This window comes from Terrapene carolina, unplaced genomic scaffold (assembly GCF_002925995.2).
Source record: "Terrapene carolina triunguis isolate 2854851 unplaced genomic scaffold, T_m_triunguis-2.0 Scaffold211, whole genome shotgun sequence".
Classification (NCBI taxonomy): Eukaryota; Metazoa; Chordata; order Testudines; family Emydidae; genus Terrapene; species Terrapene triunguis.
The window spans coordinates 33,379,394-33,403,599 of record NW_020664562.1 but is presented as its reverse complement, the minus strand read 5'-3'; the positions used below and the strand labels follow the sequence as shown (position 1 = coordinate 33,403,599).

General features: G+C 43.9%; 2 protein-coding genes across 2 annotated transcripts in view; one reads left to right on the top strand and one right to left on the bottom strand.

Moving 5' to 3' along the window:
• Window positions 1-1,147, top strand: part of LOC113407389 (serine/threonine-protein kinase TNNI3K) — a 168,811-nt gene extending 167,664 nt beyond the window's left edge. The window contains exon 25 of the mRNA XM_026655826.1: window positions 143-1,147. Coding sequence (XP_026511611.1) covers window positions 143-219 — 77 coding nt within the window. The 3' untranslated portion in view covers window positions 220-1,147. The remainder of the gene's footprint in view (window positions 1-142) is intronic.
• A 12,611-nt stretch (window positions 1,148-13,758) lies between these two features.
• The window catches only part of LOC113407366 (glutamate-rich protein 3-like), a 65,939-nt gene continuing 55,491 nt past the window's right edge, over window positions 13,759-24,206 (bottom strand). The window contains exons 13-14 of the mRNA XM_029912388.1: window positions 21,098-21,235; window positions 13,759-16,200 (exon numbers count right to left, since the gene is read on the bottom strand). Of these exons, the coding sequence (XP_029768248.1) occupies window positions 14,096-16,200; window positions 21,098-21,235 (2,243 nt within the window). The 3' untranslated portion in view covers window positions 13,759-14,095. The remainder of the gene's footprint in view (window positions 16,201-21,097; window positions 21,236-24,206) is intronic.

Sequence of the window (24,206 nt, the reverse complement as noted above, 5' to 3'; positions counted from 1 at the left end):
ATCAGCATGTGCATTGCTTATTTATCTCAAAAAGACATTCGCATTATCTTTATGACATGGTCCCTGGCTGGAAAGGAGAAAAGTGTTGCTATGTTGAGGGGTGATTGTGAATAACACGTGAACTTCTCTCTGCTTTATGCAGGTTACGTGTCTGATCCCATGAGTTCTATGCGATTTCATTCCTGCAGTAATAGTGGCAGCTTTGAAGACAGCAGCTGACAGCATGAACCATCTACCTGGAGAGAGATTCCCCATCAACTGACAGCAGCAATTCTCACTGTGTCAGCGTAGCTCCCAGTCATCATACATTACACCAAAGATGCCTAAATTGGCTTGTTTATTTACTGATGGTGAACATTTCTATCATAAATTATGCTGTAAGCTATTTTTCCTCCCAGCATGCTTAGGGTTTTCTGGTGGTGCACATTTGTCTTTCCTTAATAAAAGCAAATGTCCACAAGGAATGCTGCACCTTAAACTTGAACATTAATAATTTGAGAAAAGAGATTAAAGCAAAAATAAATCTGTTAAAGTTACAGAGTTCTAGGGCAAGTTGTTTTACTTTGGACTGCAGTAAGGCTTGTGCAGATATCACAAACTTCCGGACTGATACAAACAAAGTAACAACAAAGCCAGCCTGAATCACAGGAAAGGATCAACTCATAATTCTGCAGCCACAGCAGGACACAGCACAGCCAATGTTGTTCCAGCTTCCTAACATTTTCCTCATTTTCTTTTAGGATTTGTCTGTGTTTTGAAACTTCCAGTTCTCCAATTCCTTATGTTGCACAGCTGTAGTTCTCCAGGCCCTCAGTCCTGTAGTTCTTCTCAATCCCGGGTTCTGGATGCTATAACCCCTCTGTATGAGAATGAAGAAATCCTTAGCTGACTGTCCTAATTGGCTTCTGAACAGATTTTTTTTCATATCTGCTTTTTACTTCAGGTTGTGTGCCTTACATCCTCAAATTACATAGAAAATGCTCTCTAGTTCCCTTATGCTTATGTTAAAAAAAAATTAACCAGCTAGAGAGAGATAAGAAACTAAACCCCAACCCATCTAAGTTTAATGTAGCCATATAAAATTTTTGTGTCACAAATGTAATAACCTTGCAGCAAGACAAAAGGTTACACTTTCACTCATCCAAAGCAAAACTTCTCTGCAGTGCCATCTAGTGATTCTAGCATACACACATTAGTATTGGGTTCCAGCGTTTTCACAGCAAGTGTTTCAATCAGTTGGTTCTATGACAAAATTTTAATTACCGGGAACCCATTTTTATTCCACACATACACACCAAAAAAGAAAGAAAAAGAACCTGAACTATTGTTTTGGAAGCTAATGCAAGGTTAAATCCTTTAGTAACTATTTAGTATTGTTTGGAAAATAAAATTTAGCAGAGACATTCTGTTGCTATAATATTTTTTCTTAGCTGCATTACAGTATATAACTGTCAGGCTGAGTAGAAACTGATAGTCAAGATTTGTGGCTTTCTGAGAATATTCTGTAGGTTTGTTTCTCATGACTGGTGTTTCTGATTTTGAGTTCTGTGATTAGGCATTGTAAGTCCTTTAGTATTTGGTCTATAAATATGTAATACATTTTATTGACTCGAGTCTTCTCTCTGCATGTTGTTAGTTTAAAAATGCGGACGGTTTAGCTTGGAGAGCTTTGTAGGTGGCGTAGTGTTTTATTATTTGTTTTACTTCAGAGTTATCTCATGCATTCTGGGGAAAAACAAAACTGAAATATTAACATCATCAGGATGTGGCTTCCCTCCCTCACTCTCAGCCCCAAGGCATCCCCTGAGCAACTCCTTTGGCTTGTGAAAGGCTGAGGCTTCATTTACAGAAATAAACCAATTAGGTAAATATAAATGTTATGGCTAGTCATACAGAGAATTGTTGAGATTCCAGCTCCTCACCAAGAGGATTAATTGTCAGAATAGCATTTCCCTCCATAAAAATGAAAGCTCTTCTCCATCAGGAACACCAGCCCAATAGCTGATTAGTTAGCCCCCTCGAGACTTCCAAACCTGGCACACCTACTCCTGGGCATCTCTATCAAGACAGCAGCTTCTCTGCCTAGGACCCCCCATCGCAAGGAAAGAGGTGGAGTGGCGTTGCTCGCCGTCATAATTCCCATGGGGCACGAAGGTTCACAACTAACCAATGCAGTTTGTGTTTATAAGAGCTCGTCCTCCTGCTTGTATTGTAGCTACTATCTGTTTTTACATTGATTTCCATGGGAGCAGGAGCAGGCCCACAAAACATTGCTCTTGCTTTTAACCATCTCTTTGAGACATTTTTCTAAGCTGAAATCAGAAAGCTTCCACTCCTCTTACTCATTAAATAGGCAACGTCTGAATCCTCCTGCCTGCCAACCTGCACTGTGTCTGCCATATCTCGGCTGAGCCAGAGCTAGTTCATTTCCATCCAGATCAGTGTCCCAATCTGACACTGGGAAAGCCATGAGACTGTGGACTCTGGATCCAATGAAAAGCAGAGCTGAGCATCGTCAGCACAATGTTGCCACTGCAGCCCTGAATATCTCATAGCTGAACAGGAGCAGTGACACGTATGTGACCCCACAGAAGGTGAGTAAGTGCCCTGAACCATCCTCTGAACTATTCAGGAATGAAAGGACTGACCCCCACTAACGACCTGCCCACAGCCATCACTAGTAGGCCCTAGTAGTGAGTCAAGGCCCTCATGTGGTCAGTGCTACATAAAGCCACTGATAAAAACTAATAAAAAGAGCATGAAGTCTTTGGCCTTGTCTATTGCTAGAAAGCGACCGTTAACCATCCCAGCAAAAGACTGTGAAATCTACTTTACTGGCTTTGTATTGCTCACAGGCCTTGTCTATACTCAACATTTCTAGAGATTCTCTCTCCACTGCTACAGAGTCAGTGCAGGTCCAGGCAAACAACGCACGTTACAACAAAGCTTAAACTTGTTCTTCATAATAATTTTAAAAACAACACTAGCTGCCTCTTTCATTTTAAAAACAGCAAAAAATATCCACCTCCCTTTCCTTTTCTTATAAGGAGTCTTGAAGTTTAAATCTCCTCAGTGTGATAGATAGGCTTGCTTTGATCTGCTTAGCTCTTGGAAGTTCAGGGGCTCCGGGCTGCTGGCCCCGTGCTGCCTGAGGTCCCTAGGGACAGTTCTGTCTGCCATTAGGGAATTTTTTCCCAAGAACCCCCTGTAACATTTTGTGAACCCCCAGGGTTCACGAACCCCAGTTTGGGAACCCCTGGTCTATCCTAACCTCTTGTAGGGCAACAGCAGTGGTGGGAGAATGGCTGTGTCTGCACTAAACATTTCCAAACAGAGTCATTCAAGCATATATAGTGTGGAGATGGAGCTGGGGGAAATTTTGCCAAAAATGCATGTTTAGGTAGATTGAAACATTTTCAAATTTGTGTCAAATTCACTGAATTTTTTGGAGGGGCAACAAATCCAAAAGCTGAAACATGTTGTTTTGCCATTTTCAAAATTAAATGTTTTGAATTTTCAGTTCAAAATGACATTTCCTTTCGACTTGTACGTCCATTTTATTCAAAAATCAAAAAGTTAAAAACAAACCCTTGAAAATGAAATGAAAGGGTTCCTCAAGGGAGGGGAGGCAATGCCTTTTTCCAGACACAAAAGTGGTACTGGGGCTGAGTGAGGGCATTAGGGAAGGGGATGCGGAAAGGAGGAAGCTGCTGATTCTCTTAGGGAAACTGGAAGGGCACTGCTTGATTATAAAACTGTCCGGGAGTACGATGGGGGTGGGCTGATATTGCGAGTAGGGAGTAAATACAGAGATATCACATTCCTTTAAGGCAGTGGTTCTCAACCCTGCGGGCCCTCAAGCAGGTTTCAGGGGGTCTGCCAAGCTGGACCAGTGTTAGACTTGCTGGGGCCCAGGACAGAAAGCCGAAGTCCCACTGCATGGGGCTGAACTCTGGGTCCCTGAGTCCCGCCGCCTGGGGCTAAAGCAGAAGCCTGAGCCTGCGGTGTGGGGCCCTGCGCAATTGCCCTGCTTGCTACCCCCTAACGCCGGCCCTGGCTTTTATATGCAGAAAACCAGTCATTGTGGCACAGGTGGGTCGTGGAGTTTTTTATAGCATGTTGGGAGGCGGGGCTCAGAAAGAAAAAGATTGAGAACCCCTGCTTTCAGGTATCAAATAATTGCATTGGCCAGTGCAGTAGGCAGGATACTGTGGTAAATGAACCCACAGTCCCATCTGAAAATTCTGTTGTTGCATCCAATCGTTTTCCCATAGATGTGAAAGTTTTCACACAGTACATGACAGTATTGTATGTTCCCCTAACTTGCAGCAAATGCTTGATGACCCTCCATTAATATAGTAGCTCCATGTCAAATCTGGAAATGAATCTGGATTAGAAAAAGAAAAAAGGACTCATCAAGGGAAATGGACTTTGTTTTAATAGCCCTATGCTGCTATCTGATCTGTAGTACTACATGTGGGACTTTTATCAGTTTACCCCAATGTGTTATTTGGGGATATTTGCTAGTATCAGGAAAGTAATTTTGAAAGTCTATGAAAGCAAACTTTGAAATGTAATGCATTAGACAAGTCCAACTGATCAAATCTATGCAAAGCAAACAGTTTTTACCAGTAATTAAAATAATTGGTACTTGAAGAAAACAATCTCCCTGTTAATTGGTCTCTATAGACGAAACATCAGGCCTTAGGGGAGAAAACGTAGTGATCAGTTATTAATACAAATGGAAGTTCTGCAAAATTGAAATACTGGTTAGAACATGCTCCAGAAGTGTCTTGCAGAAGCCAAATTAGTATTACCTTTCCCAGACAAACCCAGAGAACCCAGTTCATTTGAAATATTTATAAAGGATGAGCCCCTGCTGAGATAAATTACCTTATTTTCAATACCATCCAGTCCATGGTAGCTACAGCAATATTACAAATTGTTACATGAATGATGATCAGATCGTTATCGGAGGATCCACATTAAAAACAGATAAAGGAAGCAGACATAGTACAAATCAGAAATAAAAACTTTCCTTTCATTGTGCGCACTTTAGATGTTCCATATAAGATAAATGTTTCCATTCACTTCAATGGACTCTACACTGTTCCCCGTTCAAGAAATAGAAACAACACCCAAAAAAATCAAGTCCACCACATTATGCTCCCACGCGTGATGACACAGGCTTATTGTAATCATACTCTCCAGTTGCTGGAATTCAAACAGGCTTTTTGCATACAAAATATATAATTCACAGCTGGGATTTAACTCTGGCAAATTACACAGATTCAATTTCAGCTGTGAAAGCCAGCAATGGTACGTATGAAGTACAGTAGCCATTGTCCACTCCTGTTATAGCGAACGCTAAAGATTTCTTTGCTGAGCCAGGGATGAGTTCTGCCAGTGGCAACACAGTTAAATATTTTGAAGGTCTCACATGTTTCATCTAATCATTAGTCTTTTTTATACCTAAGTTGTTTTCACCTAAATGTTTCCTTTGTGACCTAACTACAAGTAAGCAAGGGAGCGTATAGCTAACATTTTAGAAAATTCTGTAATTTCACCTGTTTGTTTTCCTTCTCAAAATTCTACCTGCCTGGATTCCTGATATATCCACATTGTGAATTTATCTGAACTAGCCATCTTTACAGCCAGTGGAGCAAGGTCAAAATAAATGTCAAATGATGATCTGAATTTGAAATGATCAATTTCATCCAGAGCCATAATGATTATCCAAAATTTGACTCAGCTCCTTTGATTTAGAAACAGTGTGCCAAATGTATTTATTTTGTAAGAATAGAGCCCAAAGTAATGAGCACTGGCAGATAGAAAAATAGAACGCTGATTTCATTGGTATGCTCAGAGTTAAGAAACTGACTAATCTGCTTCAGGATTTTATTTTATGTGATGGTTTGATATTTACACCTCAATTTGTGAATTACAGTATTTGGGTAAATATATAGCTTTCAAATGGATAGAGGAACTTATGTCACCACCCTGGTTTACAACAGTTTAATACATAGTTCACTATTCATTTCCCTAATGGCTAAAATAAGATTTAGAAGAGAACTTTATAAATAATTCAAGTATTTTTAATAATGCAATGTTTGGTTCTCAACTTCCTACAATCACTAAAATATTATTCTAGCTCACAGGACTTCCCTTCTGCCCCACACCTTTCACCAGCATGGGAACTACTGTCAGGGCCATCGCTAGGGGAGTGCAGGGCCCGGGGCGGAAGTGACAGAGTCATCTCTTCCGGGACCGACCGCGCCGGCCAATCGCACTGGCCCGTGGAGCCTCCCCCAAAGCACGGGGCCCGGAGTGGTCACCCCGATTCACCCTAACCAAGGGACAGCTCTGACTACTATGGGTTTTGCTAGCATTTCATTGCACCTCTGCTTTCATCCTTTACTAACACTGTAATTGGATCTAGTTACAAATTTTGCTGTAAGAGAAACTCTTGCTCTTCATGCGCATCTTCAGCACGCACCTGAAACACCATGTTTTCTGCCATGTAAACCATAATGATTGGTATAATGTTAGATATGCCATTGAGCAGCGCAGCAGTTACTGCAGGGCTCTGGGAGGAAGGGCAAATGAGTTGGGGGCACAGGTGGTATTCTCGTTGTGTGTAATCCCTGTTGTGGGTCAGGGCCCAGGCAGGGACACGTGCATCTTGGAGATGAATGCATGGCTGTGCAGATGGTGTTGACAGGAGGGCTTCAGCTTCCTTGGCCACAGCATGCAGTTCTGTGAATGAGGACTGTTGATAAGAGATGGGGACCACCTGATTAAGATGGGGAAGAGCATCTTCAGAGGTGAAAGTAAGCCTGTATGGCCCGGTACGGCATACCAGCAAGAGCCGTACCAGACCAGCTTTCCCAGGTGGCAATTTAAAGGGCCTGGGGCTCCCAGCAGCGGCTGGAGCCCCGGGCCCTTTAAATTGCCCCCTAAGCCCTGCTGCCGGAGCCCCGGGGTAGCAGCAGCGGCCAGGGGTTCCGGCAGTGATTTAAAGGGCCAGAGGCTCCCAGACGCCGCTACCACAACGGAGCCCCAGGCTCTTTAAATTGCCGCCAGAGCCCCAGGGGTCCCGACTGCCGCCGCTACCCCAGGGCTCTGGCAGTGGGGCTCGGGCCACCGCTATCGCCCCGGGCCCTTTAAATCTCCGCTAGAGCAGCGGGGCTCTGGCGGCAATTTAAAGGGCCAGGGGTGGTAGCGGTGGCCAGAGCCCTGGGCCCTTTAAATTGTCGCCAGAGCCCCCCTGCTGGAGCCCGGGGGTAGCAGCAGCAGGGCTCGGGTGGCAATTTAAAGGCCCGTGGCTCTGGCCACCACTACTGCCCTGGACCCTTTAAATCTCCGCCGGCTCCGGCAGCAGGGCAAGGGCGGTGATTTAAAGGGTCTGGGGCTCCAGCCACCGCTATCACCCCGGGCCCTTTAAATTGCTGCCCAAGCCCCACTGCCGGAGCCCTGGGGTAGCAGCGGCAGCCGGGACCCCCTGGGGCTCTGTTGGCAATTTAAAGGACCTAGGGCTCCGCTGCGGTAGCGGCAGCTGGGAGCCCCTGGCCCTTTAAATCACCGCCGGAGCCCCTGGCCGCTGCTGCTATCCCAGGACTCCGGGAGCAGGGCTCAGGTGGTGATTTAAAGGGCCTGGGGCTCTGCTGCTACGGGCCAGAGCCCCGCACCCTTTAACTGGCCCCCAAGCCCCGGGGCTCCCAGCCACCTCTGCAGCTGGTAGCATTGGCAGTAATTTAAAGGGCCCTGGGCTCCCATCCGCCACTACCGCAGCTGGAGCCCGGGGCCCTTAAAATCTCAATTTAAAGGGCCCGGGGCTCTAAAGACCCCGTGTCTTCCGGTTGAGGCCACGCCCCCTGCTCAGGACTCCCGCGTACTGGTAAGTCCTTTAAGTTACTTTCACCCCGAGCATCTTTGGACACCAACTCACCAACCTATTGAGGAGGGTTTTACATGAGGTTCAAAGGGGACAGGTGACAAACGTCCACAGATAAGCATTAAAAAAGGGGGAGGCTAGAGGTTGTGGGGGGATATGGAAATTTACACTAGGGGCATAGAAGCAACACGTAGGAGAATCTGCTCCACATCTTAGATGTCTATATACAAATGCAAGGAGTACAGGGGATAAACAGAAAGAACTGGAAATATTAGTGCATAAGCTAAATTATGACTTACTTGATATCACAGAGACTTTGATCATTGGAGGCTTTTAAGAACAGGTTGGACAAACACCTGTCAGGGATGGTCTAGATTGACCTGGTGCTACCTCAGCACAGGGGGCTGGTCTTGACCTCTCAAGGTACCATCCAGCCCTGCATTGTGTGGCATGAGGTGCACTCAGAGCGCACCTACTGGAATGGGCCTCGCAGGTGAATTAGGTGGCTGAGCACCTCTTTCCCTGGTTTGTAAATGGTTCTGGGGCTTCGGCAGGAGACAGGCATCCAGATGCCCAGAGTGAGGCAGCAGTGCACATGCTCAGAGACAGAAACACAGGTGCTGAGGGAGCTTTTACTACAAAACGTAGGGACTCAGTGAGTTTTGACATCTACAGAGTAGGCAGCAGTTGAGTGGGGATTGTGTGAATACCAGAGGCACCTAAGTCCCAGCTTTGGGCTCCTAAACTGGCAATTAGGTACCTATGTCCCTTTGTGAATCTAGCCCATTGTGTTCAGTAAAACAACTATTGACAAAGAGACAGGGCGGCCTTGTGAACTCAGCACAGACTTAGTTCTAGTCCTGGCTCTTGCTGTGCAAGCAAATCATTTTACTCCCGTGTGCTTTAGTTTGTCTGTCCATTAAATTTGTATAATGGCACATACTAGAGCTGAGAAACACTGGAACAAGTTTTCCATGAACACATAAATGGATTTGTGTGTGCAATGCTCATGTCCCTACAGTTGTTGCTTGCCACAAACATTCCTGTGATAAAAAATTTCCCGGCACAAATATTCACCCCCACCACATTTTTAATACAGATGTCGTACTTGGGCACTCATTCAATCAGAGAACAGCAATAAATACCATGTGACTTATTTGACCAAGCACAATTCCTCGACCCAGTTCAACTATTGAATGCTTACAAAGAACTGTTCACCAAAGACTTTTTTAAAACTGCCAACAAAAAATAGCTCATCATAATTTCAAAAAAGTAATACATTTTCATTCTGTTTGTGGATAGCCTCATTTCCTGCCCGATAGGCTAAGTTCAGCTGTTAGATGTACTTGAGTCACAGGGTATTATGAAGATTAATTAGTTATGTAAGAGCAATGCTTTGAAGATGTATCAAACTTGTTTCAAAGCCAGTTACAGCCAGTGGAAAGATCATCACTTTAAGGGGCTTTGGATCAGGCCCTTGTATGAATGCTAAGTATTAGTAGTCTTACATTGAAGATATTTTCAAAAATCCAAACAGCTACCAAGACTGAAATATGGCATCACTTAGAAGACTAAAGCAAATATGTGAGTCTATGCACATACACGAGTGTGCACCCATGCCCACACACACATACACACAAAATCTTTAATGAAAGGTCACGAAGAAAAGTTTTAATTCAGAACAATTAACATCCCAGATTTATTCACCTGTAGAAGGCATAAACATATATTATCCATTTACTGTGCTGTTAATATTGAACAAATTTGAAAACATATTGGTCCATGGAAGAGACTGTTTCATATTTTATGGACATTCCTTGGATTAAAAATAGACCAAGAGGGTCGCAACTCAAGTACATGCTTTCAAAGCAAGTATTGCACAAATTGCACAAGAATAAGGATTTAAATTGTACAGCACAGATTCACTTGACAGTGCCTCAATTTAAATTACTGACAAATATAATTTGTCATTATTCTTGTTTAATCACACTAAATTCCTTTTTTACTACAATAAATGCATTTAGATTATTTATCTTGGATACTTTTCCTTCTCAAAGTGCATATTAGGGACTCTGGCCCAGAAACATAAATCCAACTATCTATTAAAACAAACATAAGGTATTTGACCATGTTTACATTCATTACCCCATGTGGAAACCTAAAATAATTCAGTGTAATGAAGCACTGCAAATCCATTTGATTTTATTCCATTGCCTAAGATGGAAAATAAAACTTGTAGCATGCCCAGCACGTGGGAGGCCATAGAGAGGAGATCATTTCTCAGCACTCACTAGCAATGCCGAATTGTGAATGCATGCCACACATGGGCTCTTAAAGATGCTATGTGTAGCCTGGCTCACTGGTGCAGCTGCCACCAATGTGGGAAGCCTTTGAAGGTGAGGCTTTGAAAAGGGAGTGGCCTGATTAATATTGTGTAAACCAAAAAATCAGTTGTTGCCAAGTGTTCTTCTCTCACTTCCACCAGTTTTATGCCAGTATAACACCAGTCACACCCATTGCGTTATTACAGGTTGACTGCAAGGTAAGTGAAAGGAGGATTGGTTCCGCTGTTTGTACCTAAACCTGTGCTGTTTTGAATCCAAAGTTTATTTTTGCGTACTTGTATAACGGACATGGAAATTATGGTGCTTGTTTTCAATTTTCACTCTGAAGGAATCTGCTGGCTGTTGGGTTTAGTGTAGGGATTTGAGCGCTTTATTTTTTTCTGCCCTAATCTAGCAGGGATATTTAATATCGGTTATTTTGTTCAGAGCCCTGATTGCAATTTATGTATCTTTCTACACTGGAGTGAAGCTTCTGGAAATGCCAGGTCACTGGACAAACCATCATAGAACTTAGCCAGGCCCGTGCTGGGGGATGGCACACGGAGCTGACCCTTTCATGGCCTGTGTAAAGACCGGGCAGAATTCCAGTTGCTTTACCTAGGGGAGCGTAGGGACTGCTCTGACCCTGTATCCATGGGAATGTAAAGCACTCTCAAGGGGGCAGGGTCATGGTTCCACCTTCACCTCATTCCATAAAACTGGCCAGCCACACAGAGGTAGGCAAGCCACAGGCTAGAAAGGGAATATGAGCAGGAGTACACCCTGGGCATACCTGGAAGGTCTCAGAGCTCCCTCTGGCCAGGGCAGCTCTGCACTGTTCCTCAGAGCCAGGCCAAGCTGACAAGACACAATCAAGGTCTTACTAACTGTTACTAAATGGCATCCAAGAGCAGATGGGGGGAAATGGCCTTCGGGTGACTAAAAGAAATATTGGGAGCTACATTTCAAACAGGTTGGTGCTGTTCAGTAAGCCTCATAAAGACAATACTTGGCATTCACTCCACACAAACACTACTACATGCTGGAAAAAAAATCTTGGCCTTACTCTTTGGAGCCCCAGAGGTGGGCAAAGCAGAAGGGTACAGGGGTGCTGAGTAGAGCTGAGGAACGTATTCCCAGCCATTCATCTCTTCAATGACAATGACTCCTTTGCTGTGTCTGACTTACCTGCTGGTACCCATTTCTCTGACATTCAACCACTGGGTGAATGGTTTGGGAGAACATTTCAGCCCTTGATTTGCTTGCAGGCTATTTAGCATACCTATTGCTTCATGTTATTTGCTATTCATGCGAAGTGACTGGTCATGTAGGTCACGTGGTGCAGGTCCTGCTTCCCGACCACTTCCAAGCCCACTGATAGCTTTAAAGATAGCCAAACCGCCCTTCCCAGAGCAAATGCTTGAGTGTATGGACATTCAAGCACGCACAACGCTCTTTCCAGGAACTTTCTTCCAAATCAAAATCTGCTTGTGTGAATGATCATGGGAAGCAAATCAAACTTGGCTGGAAATGCCAGCGGAACAGAGTCAGATTTATGTGACCACTTCAGCAGCAGTCAAACACAGATGGGGCCCAGATGCAGAGGCTGGCTCAGCATGGGCATGGAGCAGCAGGAGCCTGCCTGGTGAGCCATTCTTTAGGCCTTTAAGCAGTAGCAGCAAGGCAGTATGCATGCCCACCTACTGTCTGCTCTATACCCCATCTTGTGCACAGGTGAGAATCTGGGGCCTGACTAGATTTCATTGGAGCCACAGCCAAGGTGCACACACGTGTTGGCTCCTCCCCCTCTCTAATGCTCTCTGAAGTCCAATCCTGACCTGCTGCTCTGGATGTTGAAGGGAAAAAAATTTCCTCTCTATGGCCCATTTTCTCCACTAATGGATGCATGCAACAGAGGGAAGGAATTGCTCGTACAGCCCCCAATTCTGCCCTCCATTAGATAGCACAGTTCCGATTGGCTTCAATGAGAGTGGCACCATCGATGTGTGAGATCAGAATTGGTCTTCTTATTGTTATTACTATCATTTACTATTTACATTACACTGCCACCTTGATGCTCCAATCAGAATCCAGGCCTTATTGTGCTGGGGAACCACATATACATACATGAGGACATAACCATTGTCTTGAAGAGTTTACAATCTATAAATGCAATTGACACCCAAAAGATGTGTGTGTGGGGAGGATACAATCACATATATACAATTTTATATACATACGTACATTGCACTTTCTATTATTATACATAAAGTGCCAGCTAGCCTCCTCCTCCCTTCAAGCTAGTCATCACAAACCACTGAGTTCTTTGGGGGCAGGGGAATTTAAGTTCAACCAATGTAAGAATTCTCTGTAGTTCAAAAAGAAATTCATGACAGCTGTGGAAAGTTCCTTATTATTTTTGTCATCATAATTATAAAGTAGTGTGATTTCCTACACTAGCTCTGTAAGCTTAGTTCAGTTATCTGTTGCACATTCCGGAGCTGGTCTAGTAAACAAACAGATGGTTATGCTACTCATCAAGTCAAATGAAGATGAGGAGGGAATGTCCCAACCCACACAAATCCACAGTGATTTGTAAAAAAAATGTTACTAAAATAAGATCATTGAAGGAACTGCAGAGGATGCTCAGACGTGTCTTTCTCCCCCATCCAGGGATTGTATCGAAGGCAAGATAATTATGTCCAGCTTTAGAGCATTCTGGGAAACATCAAGCAAAGTATTAGTTGTATGGTAAACAGGTACATTAAAGATTGTGAGGTGCTTGGCTACTAGTGTAATATGAGCCATACAAGTTCAGAGAGAGAGAGAGAGAGAGAGAGAGAGAGAGCACAAGCAGAAACACAGGGGCTGACTATTGCTATAGCTCCATAATATCAAAATCAGTTGAAGTGTTCTGGCCAGTGGCTACCACTCTTGCTCATTTACTCACTTCCTCCATTGTCACCCCCTCAACCACCACCACTCGGCCACGGCCACCCCCTCAGTCACTGCCACTACCTCCATTGCTGCTACCTCAGCCATCTCCTCTACATTCATTGTGACTTTATCCAGGGCCGGCTCTAGGCACCAGCAAAACAAGCTGGTGCTTGGGGCGGCACATTTTTAGGGGCGGCATGGCTGGCGCCAGAATGCCGCCCCTAAAAATGTGCCCCGGCCGCCCTAGCTCACCTCCGCTGCTGCTGCCACGGCGCGCGAAACAGCTGATTCGTGCGCCGCTACTCGCCCTCCCTCCCAGGCTCTCAAACCTGGGAGGGAGGGGGAGATCCCGAGCGGCCGCGGGGCGCGAAACAGCTGTTTCACGCGCCGCTGCTCCCCCTCCCTCTCAGACTTGAGAGCCTGGGAGGGAGGAGGCAGGGCTGGGCATTTGGGGAAGGGGAGGAGTTGAGGCGGGGCCGGGGGGGGGGCGCCCAAAATTGTTTTTGCCTTGGGCGGCAAAAATCCTAGACTTTATCTATTGCCTCTTCAGCCATAAGTACATTTTTTCCTATACATAGTCCCAGTGTAACCAATGGCACTACCCATGGACGACTCAGTGTGAATGAAGGTATGAGACACAGACATTAAACAGAGCTGTGAATGTTCATGATCCACTCAAAGTCACTTTTGACTTTGCAATAAAAACCCTTAGGAAACCCTTGAAGTGAAAGTGAAGAATATAATAAATGGTGGAAGAAAATCATGGCTATCTATCTCCTCCCTGTATTTCACCATTCAGTAGAGCTGGTGCTTTGATAGCACTAGCCTAGGTACTGCAGCCTTGGACACCTTACAAAGGAATGTAATAAAAGTAAAATCAATTCCTCTTTTAGGTACCAATCTGGCTCATACAGATACTCACCATGTGCCACAGAGCCCCTTAGTTTCTCTCTTCTATAATGGACGTTTCTGTGGTGTCTGTCTTTATATGTGCAAGGCTTTCTTCCTTGTGCTGGACTTCAAGCAGATCCGTAAGCCCATGAATCCCTTGTGGATATTCGGCCAAAGTCTCTGTCTTTCCTATTTTTATTTTTTCATTTGTGTCTAATTGTTTCAGTGTGATTTTCTCCTCCATTGTCTCCATCTCTTGCTCCTCCGTTCTGTCATTCCCACCAGTGTGTCTCACTTTTGCCATTATCTCTTCCACAAGGACTGCTTCCTTCTCCACTACATCTGGGTGATATGCCATTTCCTGTGTCATGCCTTCTACCTCAGATGCTGCTTCCACAGCTTCCACTTCATCCCTCAGAGATGATGGTGTCATCAATTTCTCCACCTCAGGCAATGTTCTCTCTGATCTCATATCTTCTTCGGGTATTATCCCCTCTGTCATCACCTTCTGCTCTTCCAGTCCTGCCTCCTCCTCTTCCATGCCCTCCTCATGTCCTGGGTCCTCTGTCTGCACCTCCCAGTCTGATAATACTTCTGCATTTTCTTTCTGACCAGGTTCTGATTTCTCTACTATCTCCTCCCCTTGTGATGGTGTTTCATTGCCCATTACTTTCCCATTGCCTGCTGCGTCCACTGACATTGCCTCTTCAGATTCTATTTCTGACATTCGCTCTCCCTCTCTCTCTGCTGATTCCTCAGCCACCCCCTCACCCACCTCCACTTCCTCCATTGCCATCCCCTCAGTTACCACCACACCCTCCACTGCTGCTCCCTCAGCCACTTCCTCTACATTTATTGTGGATTTATCTGTTGCCTCTTCAGCAATAGGTACCTTTTTTTCTATTACCAACTTCTTTTCAGTAACTGCTATTTGAGACACCACCTTCTCTTCCGTTTCCTCTGTCACTTCCTCCTCACCAGCCTTCACCAATTCTTCTCCCATATATGGTGTTTCCTCAGGCACTGACTCCCCTATGTGTTTACCTTCTTCTACTACCTCCTCTTCAGATTCTGGGTCTTCTGCTGCTTCTTCCTCTTCAGATGCTTCCACTATGCTCTCCCCATCTTTGTGTGCTCCTTCCTCTATTGCAGTGTCCCTTTTTATTTCCCTGTCCAATGAGGTTTCTTCCCTCAGAGGTGGTGATTCCTCTACTTCTGACTCCTCTTCTGTGGCCTCATTTCTTGTCTCTCCCTCCTCTGGGGTTGTTTCCATTACATCATCCTCCTCCTCCTCAGATGTTTCTGCTGCTGCTGCCTCCTCCGCTTCAGACACTGCTTCACCGATGGGAACCTTTCTTGATTCTACTGATTCCTCTATTTCAGTTGCTGCTCCCAGTATGGGAACCTTCACTGATTCTACTGACTCCTCCAGAACAAATTCTGTCTCTCCCATAGTCTCCCATCCCTCAGAAGCTGCCTCCTGCACAACCTCCTCTCCTTCCAATTCTATCCCCTCTGCAACTTCCTTTCCTGCGGCGTCTGCCTTCTCCACAGCCTTCTCTCCCTCCGATTCTGCCTCCTCCACAGCCTCCTCTGCCTCAGATGCTGCCTCCCCCACATCTTCCTTTCCCACACCTCCTGCCATCCCCACAGCCTCCTCTGCCTCAGATTCTGCTTCCTCCACAGCCTCAGGCACCTCCTCAACAACCTCCTCTCCTTCAGATGATACTTCCTCCACCACCTTTCCCTCATATGCTGCCTTTTCCACTGCCTCCTCTCCTTCATTTACGTCTTCCTCCACAGCTACATTTCCCTCAGATGCCTCCTCTCCCTGAAATGCCATTTCCTTTCCTACCCTACTCTCTTCCAGATCTTCTTCCATTATAGCCTTCTCCTCAGATGCTTCTTCTTTTACTGTAAGTACATTCTCCACTGTCTGTCCCATCACAGTTGCTGCTTCTTTCTTAGCCAGTAAATCTAACTCCAGAGCTGTTTCATTGCCTGCCTCTTCAGTGTCAGTGGCTCCTTCCTCAGCTACAAACTCCTCCTGCTCAAGTGCTTTTTCCTCATCCACCATCTGCCCCTCTTGTACCCCTTGCTCTGCTGCCTTCTGCTTTTCACATGCTGTTGCTGCTTCTGCCAAGAAGGCTCCATCTGAGGAAATAATCAAAACATTAGTTTTATTGTAATAAATACGTTAATTTTAAGGCTTTTTATGAAGTGATTATTAGAGATGCCATTGTTCCAAATCAGTGAAAGGATTTTAGGCTGGGCAATGTAGGGGGGAAACTTGGCCTGCTGCTTCCCAGGATGCACCTGTCCTGTGGCTGTTTCCAGTGCTGTCATTCTGGCATCAGGCACAAATAATTGAAACAAAAATGATGTTGCATGGCCCAGAAGTGACCTCAGGGTACATAGAGGAAGTAGCCATAGGCTTGGCACGGAGATTTAAATATGCAGAAATAGGTCATGCAAAATAAGCATGTACAGGAGACAGAATATACATCTGTGCATGCAAAATGGGTAATGATTTATGCACGTTTGGGGCCTGATCCTATCCTCTTTGCAGTCAATGGCCAAAGCTTTCATTGAATTCAGTGGTGCAGGATCAAGCCTTTGGCAAGCACAATTACCTATTTGTGCCAGTGCCCCTGTGCCTGGACACATTATTCAGGATCTGGTCATATTTTTGGAAAAACTGGCCCTAAATGTCATTGAAGTGAATAAAAGAGTCATGCTTTCCAGACACTGTGCTCTGGTGGGACATATGAGAAATCCAAAGTGGGGGAAAGGCCACCTTGCCCATAATACCTGCCTTTATTTGATTTATTCCACTGTCACCTTCTTATATTTCCACAACCCTCAGTCACTGTCTTCTTTAGCCTGGCTGGGCCTAAACATGTGTTCATGCTGCATCAGCCCATCTCTAAAATGTCTACCTAGAGATGGTTCAGATCCCTGGCCTGAAGCACATTGCTCTGTGGGCCACAGCCTTGGCACAGGAAGATGGATAGGTTCTCACCTTCCCCATTTGGCTCTCCCAGGACCTTCCGCCAGCCTAGCCAACTTCCTAACATCACTTTCCTCACTCTATATCAGCACTGACCCAAGAGAGGAATCAGTGGATGAACCCACATGGCTGCAGTGTTTCGTCCTGTCCTGCAGGTGGCATTGAACTCAGGAGGCTAGAGTTTACTGCTGTAAGCAGGTCCATTTGAGCAGAAACCAGGGGAAGCATTGTGCAGCTGGAGAGTCTGAGAGCAGACGGGGAACAGGGTGGCAGTGATAGAACAGGTGAGAAAGGGAGTGCCCTGGAGTGGACAGAGAAGAGGGCAAGTGTAAAAAATCAGGATACTTTTTTTGGGGGGGAGGAGGGGATATAGTCGCGTATATAAGACAAAGCCCCTAATGTCGAGATGATCCCGATACTATTGGGACATCTGGTCACCCTAGACAGAGATCAGGGATGGGTGGAGGAAGAGAGAGAGAAAAGGGGGTTGAGTTGGAGGGCGTGCAAGAGAGAAATCTAAATAAAAATCAATTGAAGCAGCAGCACTTTTTTCCTCTCAGCTGACCACACATAATATGATCTCTAGTCATGTGACTAATACAGCTTAAACCCCCCACATTGCACTTTGCTACCTGACAGAAATCCTGCCCTCCATCCTCCGTCAATACCCTCTCAGATAGATGTGCTTTGCAGTGAGTTGATTATTTATATTTACTGCCAGCTTCCTCATTTTTATATGTCCCTCGGGTTTTAGACTTTTAGCAGTGTTAAAAAATACCTGCCTCTCCATTCATTTATCAATCCCCATCATAATTTATAGAAAAAGGGGCTCAGACCAAAAATACCAAATCCAGGCACTCCTGAATTTGGGTCACTTCAAATCTTCATCCAAACTCAGTCCAATTGCCAATAATTCTTAAAATGTCTAATAAATCATCTTTAAGTTTCATTTGCAGAGTGAATAATGACTTATGTCATGTGCTGCACCCTCTTTGAGGCAATAATCTCCTTCCTATTTTACTAAATGGTAGCTGGCACTGGACAAAGTATTCTGGGTTGGAAGTAGCTAATACAATAACCCTTTTTCTTTTCCTCTGCTAATGTGAACCTGAACCCTTATGTGAAAAAATACTGTATGCTATGAGTACAATGAATGATGATAGTTTAGTGCAGGGGTAGGCAACCTATGGCACGTGTGCCGAAGGCGGCACGCAAGCTGATTTTCAGTGGCACTCACACTGCCTGGGTTCTGGCCACTGGTCCGGGGGGCTCTGCATTTTAATTTAATTTTAAATGAAGCTTCTTAAACATTTTGAAAACCTTATTTACTTTACATACAACAATAGTTTAGTTATATATTATAGATTTATAGAAAGAGACCTTTCTGGCACGCAAAACCTTAAATTAGAGTGAATAAATGAAGACTCGGCACACCACTTCTGAAAGGTTGCCGACCCCTGGTTTAGTGTCATCATCGCCCAATTATAACAGATTGGTGATGCATTCAGTTTTGTTCACTGCAGTCAGCATATTCCACCTCCTTTCCTCCTCTGTTAAAAGAGCTTGTAGAGAGTAATTGATATGCAATTGATCCATGGGACAGAGGCTGCTAATATTTGATTTTCAATGCAGAAAAAATAAACTGTATGTATTTATGAAAAATAGCATTTAAAAACAGTCAGCTGGGTGTTCCATGAGCGGGGGTCCCTCTCCAAAGAATAGCTTTCATTCGGAATGTATCTCATTCAAAAGAGCAACTGGCATTACACAGCTGGGCAGAGCAGGCTAGGGCAGGGCAGAGCTCTGCCACCTGCAACATGCACATATACGCTTCACCACCTGCAACACGCATATATGCACACCCATATACGCTTCAGCTATCATCTTAGCCACAGAACGAGCTGTGAAGTGCATTGTAGGCAAAGTCAGGTCTAGAAAGTGTCTCTAGTTCTGATCCTGTTCCAGTCTGGTCACCTGTTTGACAGCAATTAGCTCATATTGAAACATGGCTCCTTTGTACAACTGGGATGAAACCCTGAGGGTCTGATTCTGAGCTCATGCTGGTCTACATCAGTGTCACTCCATTGACTTCAAAGGCATTCTCTGTGATGTGAGAATAGAGTCAGGCCCAGTCAGAGAATGTTTTATTTCCTGGCTGAGGCTGCAAAGCACAACTGGAGTGTCTGAATGCAGCAATACAGCTCTTTGAAACCACTTTGTTCCCGGAGGCAACACAACTAACCAGCAACTAATATTATATTGAGTTAGGAAATGGACAAAATCCAGGTATGAACATATGCTCTTTCAATAGACTGATGTGTTACAAACAGTTTTTGTTCTTTAATTGGAGATATTCTAGCTGTAGTTTGTAAGAAAACAAGCTCCATGGCAATTTTGCCAGACACCCACTGTTCATTAGTAATTATTTTTAATAACTGGGCCTTATATTTATAGGTTAATTTAAAAAAACATAGTAGAATCCACAAAAAGATAGTGATTTTTGGCCCATATGCCTGTGAAATTTAACAGTCTGCAGCAAAAATTGTGGGAGCTGAAGTGCCGATGGCATCCATCTGTGCTATTATATTTAGAGTTCACAGAACAACACAATCAAACCTGGCAAATTTTGGAATCTGAAAGCTTCTGTAATTCATGAAGGAGGAGAACAGGAATAAAGAAAGGTACTATCACAAAGAACTGCACCAGTTACTTTATAGAAACATTGTCTATATTTATTTGAGTAGCCAAATGTGTATGTTACTGTAAATGTGAAAAATAAGTTGTCTATGCCTATGTGCTTTACTCACAAATCAGCTGCATTTTGCTAATGCCTAAAAGCAACGTCTTGTGTAATAAAGCTAGATAAACATCTAGGCCAAGGTTTCAAATAGTCATTAGTGCCTTTGGGTATCTCAATCTCTGGGTGCCCAACCTAAGCCACCTGAAACTCAAGCTCCCTTTAAATTGTCTGAAACTTGGCACCCAAAATTACCCGTCATTTTTGAAAATTTTGGCCCTAGTGAATGAAAAAGAAAATTGAATCCACCAGAAATGGTGGGTTCCAAACTCCCAGTCCAAGCATTCATCTGATGCAAAGCAATCTGCTATTCCAGAGGATACTGCAGCATCACTACTCTACCAGTGAACTCTTTCTTTCTTTGGGGACAGAATATTCCAGGCATTTGAGAGGCCACCGTGATGTATTCTGTGATAATCAGATACAACCAGGGAAGTTAAAGTCAAACAATTTATGGCCTTATTCTTTTTTCCATTATGTGTCTCTGAACCTCACTTCTATTTTGAAGAACCACCTTAACATTTACGTTCATTAGGGTTTGTTGCGAACGTAACTTGGCTGACTCTAAAACCCAGAATAAAAATGCAGGGCTCTTCTGTTCAGCAATCCTTGGTTCTGATGTTAAAATCCTGGATTAAGATTCCAGGCAGGAACTGGTGAGTCCAGAGAAAATCCTGGATGGAAACCCTGGGAAAAGCCAAGCTCCAATTGAGGTTTTTGTTGTGTTACTATCAATAATGCCAAGCTCTAGGAAGGTGAGTTGGGGACACAATATAGTCTGTTGAACTCTAGGCTGGGACTCAGACCATTGGCACTTTCATTCATATTGATGATCATTCCAGTGAAAGGTGATACCTTTTCCATTCATATAAATAGAAGCATCCTGGCGTAAGACTGCATTTCCCCATTAGGCCTCATATTAACATACGGGTTGACAGGCTGGAAGCAAAGTGAAACTTACCAGATTCCTATTTTTTGAAGCAGTCTCCACTAGCAATCACTTTTTCATGGCCTCAACTCTTTATCCAGAATCACTGTCAGCTCCTAAATGGTATCAGTTTTAGCTTTACCGTTTTAGAGGCTAACTAATCAGTGCAACAATTTTATTCAGGGGAGGAAAGAAAAGGAAAGCAGAAGGCAGAGATGAAAAGGAAGGTGAAAGAGGGAACTAACTGTACTATAAATGGCTTTTCAATGCAGAGTGAAATTTAATCCAGGCCCCTGATCATATTAGTTAACCTCACCTTCTTTTATATCATGAGCTGTACTTGTTAAGTTCTCCTCTTCTTCATCTGTACTGGAATCACTGGGCTCAGGTTCAGAACTCAAACGATGACCATTTTCAATTGCCTCTGCTATTTTCTCTTGGACTGATTTGCAATCTTCAAAAAATATCACAAAATTATTAAACAAGGAGCAAGGAAGAAAAATAATCGAAAGCTTAAGGGAAAAGGGAATCATTCAGATGTCTGAAATTGGCTTAAAGAGCCGTATTATCAGTGCAAGGTTAATTAAAATCCAGTAAGCCTTCACCAGTGATAATGCTTTGAAGTATATTAAAATCAAATGGCAACCCATTATAAAAATTCATGCAGGAGGATCTACAAACATACATGCAGAAATCAGCCGCAAAAACATCACAAAGACACAAAACTACCTTTGCTAAGATGCTTTTCATGCACAAGCAACAAAATTGTTTGATGAACAGAAACCTTTTATTGTCCTGTGCCTACTTTAAAAAAAAAAAAAGTACACCATATTTTTACATACTAAAGTTTTCATATACAGTTCTGATGAGTCTTTAAATTCCTCACAGTAGTAGAATTGGCTGAAGACATAGTCTTATCTTGATGCGTGGTCATACATGAATGTAAATCCCTATATATAGGCAGAGAAATATTTACTTCTCCTAAAAGCAACATCTATGATGTTTAAGGTTTTGTTTCATAGTCAAGATATACGTGTTATATTTGTAGAATTATAGTTAAGGTTGTGCTATACCTTCCATTAGCGTTGCATGTACCACATGCTAAGGAATAAAATTAGAGGATCATATACTTGTAAAATTACACTGGTTCTTTGTTAAAAGAACTATTTACAGAGATGCTGTAATGGCAGCTAGCATTGGTTCTAGCCACATATAATTAACTTCCTGGTGCCTCCTCCGAACTCTTCCCTCCTGCAAACTGGGCTTTTCCCTCCAAATACCATGCAGGTTGCTACAATTATAGCTTCAATTTCAAGAGGTATATAATATGGTTATATTGCATTTAATTTGTATTAAGGGAGATGTATTACCAACACTGCATTTCTGTCAATCTAGCCCCATTTCCAAACCAACTCAGCGAACTTTCCTGCTTTCAGATAATGCTACTGCTTTATGGCAAATGCAAAGAAAACGCTCCGTGAGAAAACTAAAACCATTGGGAGGAGGGAGTGTATGGAGGGGAGAGGTTCCTCCTAGCTATGCATGGAAAATAATAGCTATTAAGGCTTTTGACAGTGGAGAATAAACACCAACATTGTTTAACCTTCTAGCTGTGTATATAATGGGGTTTAAGCTGCCTGGTATTTCAGAATTACTCATGGCAATGAGGGACTCTATTGGAAGGACTAAAGGTGACATTTATGTCCAACTGGTTTTCAGGGGAGATTAGGGACCAGATGGTCACTAGTCAAACTCCCCCCCTTTCCCTCCCCCCCATTCTTATATTCTTCGTTTCCCCCATTCTCTCTCCACATCTTGCCATTCTACTTTGTTTCCTTTATATTTTCCTTTTGTTTTTCCTTTCTCCGCCATTTATCTACAACATCTCCTGCTTCTCCTCCCCACCACAGTCTTCTCAGTGTCTTCCTTCCCCCACACTGTTTCCTCCTCTCCTTCTCCTCCAGTTCCCTGCCTCCTTAGCTCCCAGGAGCAATAGGACAAAATCAAGGAAGGACAAATTTAGTCTGAAGGGCAGGGAAAGCTTTCTAAGCATGATCGGTTTCAGGCTGCACAAGAGCCTCCCAAGGGAGATGAGAGACATCTTCACTTAAGGCTTTTAAATGGAGCCTGAACAAACCATACTGCAGGGAACAATCCCATGCAGGCAGGGAGGTGGACTGGATGGCACCTACTAGGTCCTTCCTGTCTCTAAATCTGTGATTAGATGATTATTTTTTTCTTCCTTCTCCTTGTTTTTTTCTCATCTCTTCCCCACACCTCAGCCTTCCTGCTATGCTGCTTCTCCCCATCTTCTCTGTTCTCTCTCCTCAGGCCTTACCTCTACCCACTCTTGTTCTGCTTAAATAATGTACTAGCCCCAGCATGAAGCCACTGCACTTCCCTGGAGTTATTTGGACACTATACAGACCCCCTTCAGCATTTCAGGGCAGGGTCCTGACTAGGTCTCTGGGCGCTATTGCAATATCAATAGTAAATAACAACGATGATTAAACTCTGCAAACAAGAGGAGAAACCTTCACCCCCAGGAGACTCCTTTGCTGCATCAGAATAAAGAAGCATAGACAGCATTTTCTTCAGGCTCACTGAAGCCCCATAAGCTTTCTTAAATATGGTCCATACCGTATTACTTTGACCTGCTTATAGTCCTGCCGTTTGATTAGCTGGCAGTTCCCATTCTTCCCAGTTTACATATATGACAAGAGGGAGTATTGACAGTCAGTCAAAACACAGAGCCCCGAGCAGGATGACAAATACGGCTCACAGTAATTCTGTCTCTTGGGATGAGTGACATCTCCTTCTTGTCACAAAGTCCACAAGATCAGAGAATACACAGCAGGTATTTACATACCTTCTAAAATCCTAACTCCCACATTTATGGTGCCTTCCCCAGCCTCAGCTGGCAACTGAATAAGCCCACACAAGCTTTTCCTCTTCTGGTCTCCTTTACATGTAAATTAATCTCTGGTTAATATTTCTGCAACATCTAAAACCAGACTGGTTAGCAGAAGCATAGTCAATAACTGGATCTGCTACCAGCCAACAGGGCAGAAACACCTGATATAGGAGGAAGGGCAGTGGCAACAGAAAGTTTAACAAGGAAATAAAGGAGCCCAGGTGCAGAATAGAGGTAAGAGTCTAATTTTGCAACTGCTGCAAGATGCTGAACTGCTCACCTCTCATTGGCTCTCTCTGGAAATGGATGCCAATCAGCAATTTTCAGGACTGGCCCAGGATCTCTTACATTAGTGACCAGGGGGTGATTGTGGGATCAGGCCCTAAAGAAAGTTTGATTCCCAAGGTGGCATGTGCTACCCATCAAATCCTTTTTTCACAATGTTAGTTTCCTTTCAAAGAGGTCCTTGCCCTTATTTTTTCATTATTCACATGTCATTCCTTGACAAATT